The 9,788-nt window shown below is 38.9% G+C and overlaps 1 protein-coding gene across 4 annotated transcripts in view; it reads left to right on the forward strand.

Annotated features, from left to right (window-relative positions):
* Positions 1-9,788, forward strand: part of LOC116672843 (putative homeodomain transcription factor 2) — a 46,261-nt gene that overhangs the window by 10,571 nt on the left and 25,902 nt on the right. For all 4 annotated transcript variants that reach the window (XR_004327659.1, XM_032504791.1, XM_032504793.1 and 1 more), the window contains exon 2: positions 1,587-1,667. Coding sequence is in view for 3 of the 4 variants with exons in the window: in XM_032504791.1 (XP_032360682.1) it covers positions 1,623-1,667 (45 nt within the window). In the remaining variant the exon portion in view is untranslated. The remainder of the gene's footprint in view (positions 1-1,586; positions 1,668-9,788) is intronic.

Raw genomic sequence — 9,788 nt, forward strand, 5'->3', positions numbered from 1 at the left:
CACAGGTGCTGCTAATCTGCTAATGGGTATCGTTGCTTCCCGGCCCCGGCAAGTTGGAAGAAGGAAACATGGTGGACCACATGTATTCAAAATCCAAATTTCAGGAATTCAGGATTTTCTTCTTCGCCCAGAAAAAGAAGGATATTGAAAAGAGCAAGAGGCTGGCTTTTTGAAGCGTGAAGGCTACGTAGCTGAGAGTTGATTGTGATACATCAGATGGGAGAAACACATTGGACCTTTTAACCCTACAATATCGCCTCAATATCGACTTATTTACAACAACAAAAATATATACTTGATTTTCTATATCAATCAGCTCTAATCTGGACACATGAATGGATGCATGCAGGCACTCGGCCATGTGTACCTCCCATCAGTGATCCAGATATTGATGATAACAAATTACCGTATTAGTAATACAACATGGTTTATTTTGGTAGTGGATGCATTAACAAAGTATAAATAATAAAATGACCTGAGAGGTCTGTTGGTTTACAGTTATTGCTAAATTGCTGTCGGTGTGTCAGTTATACTTGGACCGTGCTGCTAAGAACACATAGATAGAAATAGAACATTTTTAATACCAAGCTGCTGGATATAAAGAAAGATACCTGGGAAAGGATTAATCTTCAAATGTGGTAGTTTGACAAAACCATCCTATTTACATATCACCGTCTCAGTAGCTCTGGAAAAATCATTTTCATACATTTTAATTACTTATACATTTTTTAATTTGTGGTTTCATCCAGTTTATATTTTTTGAGAGATGTGCTCATTCTACATAACACTATAGTGTTCTTACACTTTGGGTTTTGTATAGACTAAACAAACTAAATATAACATGTTGAGAAGTGACCAATTTTATTATTTGTTATTGTTACCAATGGGGGGGGGGGGGGGGGGTGTCTCAATTTAGCGTTCAACACAAGCGCTCCTTCAGTTGAACTGTGTGCGTTTGTCAGTCAGTGTTTGAGCCTGTAGCCAAACCCTCACACACCCAAACCACTGCAAGGGATCCAAAAGCCGTTCCCAAATCTTTGCCGGAACATGTGTGTCAGTGTGGTTCAGTGGTAATAACAAGCTATAACACCACTATTAGAGTAATACTCATTCCCAGGTCAGTTAATTGAAAGACTGTGTTTGTATATGTTGGGCGTAAAGGGAGATGACATGTAGGAGTGACAGCTTTTATTACATTATGTGATTTAAGAGCAGAAAGATCAGAAGAAGATATACATTTGGTGTCTGTTTAAATGTAGGAAGAAAGGTGTGTGTGTGTGTGTGTGTGTGTGTGTGTGTGTGTGTGTGTGTGTGTGTGTGTGTGTGTGTGTGTGTGTGTGTGTGTGTGTGTGTGTGTGTGTGTGTGTGTGTGTGTGTGTGTGTGTGTGTGTGTGTGTGTGTGTGTGTGTGTGTGTGTGTGTGTGTGTGTGTGTGTGTGTGTGTGTGTGTGTGTGTGTGTGTGTGTGTGTTTGTGTGTGTGTGTGTCCCTAGTCTGTTTTCAGGACACACCTTCCAACCACAGTCGTCCTTCTTATTACTCACACTGCTCTCTCTCTCTCTCTCTTGCTGTGTGTTTGTGTTTTCAGTCTAAGATGCCCTAGGCTGGGAGAAGGGAAATGTAAATGGCTTCCAAAGTAAAAGATGCTGTGGTGTGGTACCAGAAAAAGGTAAGACGCTGGTAATTTCTTGGATTTGCACGCTGGCTTGATTTTTGCATGTCAATATCTGAGCTAGTCGTATTGAAAAAAGGAAAAAAATTACGTTTTTGCAATGTATGTTTTCTTAAATATTTTAACTCATTGCATCTATGCTTTGGGAAAAGTGTAACTCTAGGGAGCCTTGCTGTACATTAGATGGTGCAGTCTAATTCTGGATTGAATAAAATACTTCATCAGCCAATGAATGTTGTCCATGCATGTGTTTACACGTGGATGTACAGATGTGCATCGATATAAAAGACAAGTTTCCTCAGACAAAAGAAAGTGTTACCATCTTTGCCAAAAAAAATCTTTTAAATTGCAAATAAATATAGCAAACGAGGCTTAAAGAATAAAACCAGCTAAAAAGAACAATCAGGTAAAATATATTAAAGGTGTTTAATGTCTGACCAAAAAAAGTCTTAAGTTTGCACACCTTATTGTTTTTATTCTGTTTCTGCAGTTATTAAAACACCAGAACATGGTATATAGGCAAATCCGATGCATAAACACATAACATACACAAAGATTTTTGATAGAATTTCTTACATTAGTTATTTTTGAAGAATTGTAACCCCATTTTTCTTTTTCTAAAGTCTTCTGGTAGACAAAGGTTTTACCTATCGCCAGACATACAGATATCAATATATCTGCAATACACTAATATCGATTTATCGGTCTAGCTCTGTGGTGCGCTGCAGAAGAAATATCTATTTCTTAATTTTCTTAAGTCTTAACACCAAAAAAAGTCATTGTATTTAAGTGTGCAGACTAGTTTTGATACAGTATTTTGGCAATGACCTCTTGAGTGCTGTCAGCAGCGGCAGCAGAGTCGAGCCATTCGGCACAGATTGAAACCCGGCCGGTGTTGTGTGTCTTCTTGTTCCATGGTCTCAGATATCAGATCCTCTGCTGGACTCCAGCGCTGCTCCCCCTGCAGCTCTCAGCTTACACACCCCGTCTGTCTGTCCTCACAAACCTGCCCGTCTGTTATTATGATCATCTGTGTCTTCTTAGGTCTCTTCTCCTCGTCTGTCTGCCTCTTATTTCTCCACGACTTCTCTGTCTCTACATGTCTGTCTTCTTTTTTGTCTTTTATCTGTCATATCGTCACAACCTGTCTGTCTGTCTCCGATCTTCTGCTTGCACCTGGCATACGTAGATTACGACCTAAGCTTTTGCTGGAATCAGCTCACACTCAAAATTACTTCTATGCGAGGTTACAGACTTTAATAACACTTCCGCCTGCATGAGACAAATAACTATTTTCCCCTGCTTGGCTTTTATTTTGGTTCTTAAATTAGTCCTTCATTTAATTGCAGGTAAAGTTAAAAAAAAAAAAAAAGGTTGCAAGTCCTCAATTACACCTTTTCACTGTATGATTGAAAAAATCAATGTTTTCTCAAAAATGATTGTGTGTGCGTGTGGCTGTGCCTGTCTGGGCAGAAGCCCACCGATGACGACAACTTCTGAGTCATGAATGAGTACTCCCTTTTTAAGGTACAGATTACCTGCCTGACTGTCCTCAGGGCTTTAGCTCTATTCACAGTTTTTTTCACTCCAACTAAATAATTGTAAAGGCAATAAAACACAGACACTTTGGTTTGCTAGATGTCATAACCAGGGCTTTCTTTCTTGTGTTTGCGGAGTCACCAGGACAGAAAGATTTGATTTATCTCTAATGATTCAAATATCTTTTTTGATGCTGTGATTAACAGGCTGACCAATAACACGGCAGATAGACGAGCCTTGATGGGTTCATTGCAGCTCTTCAATGTGCAAGTCCATGCAAAAAATACAAGAGACCACAAGAGATTGTCTGTGGTTTAGTATTAAGCAAACCCTTTAAATTGGGCCAAATAAACAAACTGCCCTCAGGAGAGTATTTAGGTGGCCTCGCATGGTGGAAAAAAACTGCAAAAAAACTTTTAAGTTTATGTTCTGCTTGTTCAACAGTTGTTTGGTAAATTGCTCTTAAACACATTTAGAGTGGATTTGAATTGCTATTTTTATTCTGAATTCTTGCCATTTTGGTGCTGGTGATTTACCTTTGGGGGTTGCCAATAACCTCTTTTCGGGGGGGCGCCAAAAATTCCTCTGCAGGAAAAATCCTGGTCTCTGAAGCATAAACCTTTTGCTTAGTCATCATGTTAAAAAAGGAGAATTTACCCGTGATAATCCACAGAACATTTTGTAACCGCTGGCACTGTATTTTACTAAAACAATCCCTCTAAAAACTTTAGGTTACTTGCGTAACCCCGGTTCTCAGAGTAGCATGAGTGAGATGTCTCACAATGGGATTTGCCTCACTGCATACTCTTCAGAAGCATTCATCTCATTACGGCAATACCGATTGGCTGGTGATTGTCTGCGTCAGGTGGGTCCATCCCCCTTTAAATCGCTAACGCTACGACGTGGACACCAATCAAAATAAGCACCTCTTCTCGCGTTGCCCCAGAAACCAGGGTTGTCTGGTGAAACTTCTAACACATGCTACTCTGAGAAGCCAGGGCCAGTGACTTGAATTCAGAGATATCGGCCGATTCCTAAGAAGTGGCAATGTCCCAGCTTCATTGTTCTCTACTAACTCACGCTACAGGTTAATCCAGTACAAGGTGATGCAGAGACTAATTACTGAAAAACAAAACTAAACCACATCCTAGCTCATAATTTTTCCCACTCTCCCATTCCACTGTACACACATGGTTAGAGTGTCATAATACGCCACATCCTTGCCTTACCTGTCTTGCTACATGAGTGGGTGTAGTGCAGGGCTCAATGCCAACTTTTTAAAGTGGTTGCCAAAATTGGCAATACAATTGCCATGTTTTAAACTGCCTATATTTGGAGCAATTATTTTCTTATGTAACTATATCACATTTTATAATAATGAAACAATGAGATAATGGCTTGCAATATTTCCCATCCCTCTCAAATAGGAGTGCAACGGATCACAAAAGTCCCACATCGGATCACGGTTTTGAGTCTCGGATCGGCTCCGTTTTTAGATCAGCACAATATTGGGGGGAATTCAAATGATTATTAAAAATGTAATAACTTTTAACAATAATTACTTCTTCACCAGTAAATTGCTGTTTTAAAAAAAACACAAAAACAACAAAGGTTGCCAATTGACTCAATTTGGTTGCCAAGGGTGACCGTTACTGTTGAGCCCTGTAGAGTTTTAACACAATTCATTTATTCATGTTACTGTATCGTGCTCCCGAAATGTTACGAATGTGACAACATTTTGAAAGACTATTTATGTAATCTTGTAAACCGTGTGGCACCTTTTTATGTATTTAGTTCTTTGTGTTCCATTCCAGTCTTGTATTTTCTTTGTATTGTTTTGTATGTCCTTGAAGCTGAACTTCCTGTCTCCTTCTCACCAGCCTACAGGCAGTGCCCCGTATAACTCACAGTATGTTTCTGACATTCTGCAATGTCTGCAGACAGGCTTCTTATATTCTCAGTGTTTGTGTGGATGCTGCTTTTATTCTCACCACAATGCCTTGTCACGCCCATATTACAGTGAAGACGTATGCAGCCATGTAGTCTAGATCTAGTCTGAGACACATGCTCACTATAGTTTAAACGGAGGCCAATGGCACGTCAGTGATATATTTAAACTTAAAGTTTCACTGTAATAAATCAGCTTACTGACTGCTTATTTGTGGTGATGGCTTTAAGTCTTTAGGACATAAGCATGATAGTTCATGACGTGTGTGCGTGTGTGCGTGTGTGTGTGTGTGTGTGCGCACAATCCTTGCACTCAGATTTTGAGTATTTTTTGATAATTGTTTATTGTGTAAGTAATTTCTAGCCTCTATTTATGAGGATTTTGGTGCATTTGTTTAGTTAAATATGATAGCAAACTTAATATGTCAGTTTTGGACAGTTTGTGAAACAAGACATTGGAAAATTGGGTTGCCTTGGGTTCTTTGAAATTGGAATAAATTGTTTTGCCAATTCATTAACAGGTGAAATAATCATTTTTACAGCCCTAAAGTGATCATCATATTATGACTTTATTGCTGAACCCATTACTGCTAACAAATTACCAATACAACATTTAACCAGTGTTCATATGAAGCTCAACAGGCAGAATAATCTCTGTTTAGCAGCTATAAACACCACAGGACATTTCCGAAGCGCACAGAGAGTTTTCAATCTGACACACAAACACACACACCTTAGCTGAAAATAGAACTCTACACTTTACAGCAACCCCTCTCTGTGTCTGTTGCCATAGTCACACATGAAAACAATAGCAGAGGGTTAGTTTTCACGTCATAACCAGCTGCCTGACCCACATTCCTCTTTAAATCAACTTTCACATACTTTTGTAAAATTGTATTTGTTGTTTTTATTTGATAAGTCCATTGACAGCAATTTTTAATACTAGTTAATAAGATATAGAATTGTTAACAGTTCAATATCTTGAATGATTAATTCAGCCAAACAAATTACAAGTGTGCGTGTGTGTGTGCGCGCGCGTGTGTGCGTGTGCGCGTGCGTGCGGCCATTGCAGAGGCAGTTGTTATATAACTGTTTCTTGCCATAATCCCTCTCTCTCCCTCCCTGGATCGTCCCTTCATCCATCACCATGGTGACCCCAGCATTGCCGCAGTGGCACACTTGGCCCCATCATCTTCCCTTCTGGTGTAATCGGTGCTTGATTTGCTTGTGAAATTGCCAAAGTCTTTGATTTATCTAATTGAAATCAGTGTGCCACTTGAACACAGATATTTTTGATATTTTTATCATTGAAAGACAGAATAATAATGCCAAAAGGAAGAGGCAAAGAAACTTACACAAGCAAGAGGATTTCCAGTGTGGCTAATTCTACTTTGTCTGATCAGTTTCTGCATTACTCCACAATGTAACAAGAGATTTGTGTGTATGAAAATGACTCCTTTCCATACCTGTCCTCATCTGCACCCTCTCTCCTTCTTTCTGCTGCGTTGTCTGGTCATGTGTGCCCTCTGGCTTTCCTCCACAAACACTAAAACGTCCTCTCCAATATAAGGATTTGTCGTACATCTACTTAAGTGTGTTTTAACCACTCAACCTAGCCTCATGTTCTCTCTCTCTCTCTCTCTCTCTCTCTCTCTCTCTCTCTCTCTCTCTCTCTGTCTGAGTTTTTTTAATAGGTTGAATGATGTGGAAAATTAGCTGTCAGCCCAAATGTCATACAGTTGATCAGTCACTCAGTCAGATTTAATGCTATCCGGTGCTCAGAATAGCCCATTTGTTCGTAACTGGTGGAGCCTCAGGATCCACATTTGTCAATAAGTCACAACCCAGTTATAATGTCAGATTTTATAATGCAGTTTACTTTAGGAAATGAACTGAGGAGTAATCTACAGTGCCTTATTGCAGCGTAAAAAGACGAACAGGGGCAAAACTTCCAATACTTCAGAGGCAATAGTAGGACTGGGCAATATATTGATATTATATTGATATTGTGATATGAGACTAGTTATCGTGTCAGTTTGGAAATTTTTATATTGTAAATGGGATGTCTGTTCCTGGTTTTAAAGTGATGTCCTTTCCTGTGTTACCAGACTGTTCTAGTTCTTCTATTAGTTTTACCTTTACCCTCTTAGTTATTATATCTACATTACTGAAGATTGTTTATCTTAAATCTCATTGTGAAGATATATTCTTAAAGCAACCCTATAATCAACCCTATAATATCTCCGACATCAAGGTATTAGGACAAAAATATCGCGATATCTGATTTTCTCCGTATCACCCAGGCCTGTGCAATAGCAACTGCTGTTAATTCCTGTTGCAAAGATTTGACTTAATAAGATGGAAATCACTAGTTGGACAGTTATGAAGTAGTGGTGAGCTCTGTAATTAGGGAGAAGTGGAAAGTGAGTTTCCCTTGAATGTACATCCTAATAATATAATAACCTGAGTGTTATTTTTTACAAGAAATAGCTAAAGGAAAAACCTGAAGCGTCTCTGTCTCCATGGTGTGGAAAAGGAGGCAGAATATATTTTAGTTTTATAACTTTCGATTTGATCATCAGCTAACATATGCAGCTGCATTGCTAAATAAAGAGGGTCAAAAATGAAATGTTAGTTTCTTAAATTGTTTCAGGTTGACCGCATGTTAGACCAAAATCTTTAGTGTACAGCTACTCTAGAGCTATAGGTTGCATCACGCTATGCTCAGTTGTCATGAAATTAGAGATGTTAAATTGTCCATGCTTCTGACCAATGCTACAAGTTAGCTTACAAGTGGAGTTCAGTGCTTTTGTCTTCTGTTTTCAAGGTCAAGAATGAACTTTATATTTTAGAAATTGAAACAGTCCCTTTTAACTGTTAATGCTTTTGTTTTAGCAGACATGCTGATAAACAGCCGAATAAACTCATAGGACACGGTTCCTTACAGACAAAACAATAAGTTGTGTGCCAAGTTACCAGTTACAGTCGCTTAGGCATTTGCTTTTATTTGACCTGGAAAACAGTAGTTGTCTGTCTGATGACAGGTGTGACCTGCCACATGCCACAGCAGAAATCAGTATTTCAAAATGAAAGCAAAGCCTTAAAAGCGTGATCCATGTCAAAATAAACATTGTGCAGGACAACCCATCTTGAGATCATGGTCGGACATTGCCTGAACCACATCTAATGCTGGTATCTGGTGGTTAACACGGGGATGTCACTAGGCATCGGGCTGTAAAAGTACAAATACAGATATTCTGGGATAACCAGCATTATAGACACTTTTCTTCACTCCACCCTTTTTCTTTCTCTTTATGTTCTTTTTTTGCCCTCGTCTTTGGCCTCCCTCTTTCTCTTTCTATTCATGTTTAATGAAGTCTCATTAAAGATGCAGACTTTCCACTGGCAAGCTTGCGGGGTGACCCAGACTAGATGCCTTAGAGAGAGAGAGAGAGAGAGAGAGACACACACACACACACACACACACACAGAGAGAGACAAATGCACTAATCTGCTGAGGTCAGATCATCAGATGATCCTATTATGTCTATAAAATCGCACACGCTATAAAAAAATGAAAAGCAACCAAATTGTGACTTAAGCCTCCCAGCATCCATTTTTTCTCCAATTTCAACAGCTAAAGTAGAGTATTATCTGATAATCGTAACTATTTGGATTAAAAGTCCGTCAGAGTGAAGTTTGTTCAGATTGTAGCTTGCAGTGTGTCCTTTTTGTATCTGTTCTTCCATGCCAGTCTGGACGAGGTACAAATATATATGTCTTGTCCCCACCTTAACGGCACCTTTTGTCCATCGCTGTCGTGCTCCACTCATACAGATTCACTGCATACACAAGGATTTGTCATACATCTACAGTACTTGTGTATTAACCACTCCACCTGGCCTCATGCACGCTCTCTAGCACGCTCTCTCCCTCTCCCTCCTCCCCCTCCACTCACTCTGATAATCTATTGATCTCTGTGACAGGTTGTGTTGCATTAATTTCCCCAGAGTCACACACACTCTCCTCTCCTATGCGTGTGGGGAACGTTGGTAAATACTGGCTTTAGCACAAGATCATGTCTGTTGGAAGAGAGGTTTCTTTTCTTCCCGTTGACCATAACCATTTTGGACCGGTTTTACAGGTTCTTAAATCCACTTTAGGGACAAGAAAGAAAAAGTGAAGACAGTAAAAAGTAAACAAGAGAAGTAGGCAGTGAAAAGAGGCTTACTGTGGATAACTTGTAACCTTGGACTCTTTTTTTTTCTTCTTTTTTTTGTGTATAAGTTTGTTTTTGTTTTGATCTTTTCCGAAAAAATTACAGAATGGGGTAGTGTGTTTAAAAAAGTGAATAATGCTCAAAATCCTTAGAATAGCTATTAATTCCATAATATCAAGGCACTGGGAAAATTGCACATTCAATTTCAAATCAAAACAAGACCTAAATTGATCAAGTTTGGTATATATTTACAGAAAGTGAAGAAAAAGGAATATTAGGCTGTTCAAAAAATAGTATTAGTAATTAGTATTTGCATTTTTCTTTACAACTCAAACATTTACTGTATAAACTGAAAAAATGTCTCAAGGGTTTGCTTTACTTTGAATTACTGCACTAATATTTAGTTGCATAAC

Source organism: Etheostoma spectabile, chromosome 23 (assembly GCF_008692095.1).
Source record: "Etheostoma spectabile isolate EspeVRDwgs_2016 chromosome 23, UIUC_Espe_1.0, whole genome shotgun sequence".
Lineage (NCBI taxonomy): Eukaryota > Metazoa > Chordata > Actinopteri > Perciformes > Percidae > Etheostoma > Etheostoma spectabile.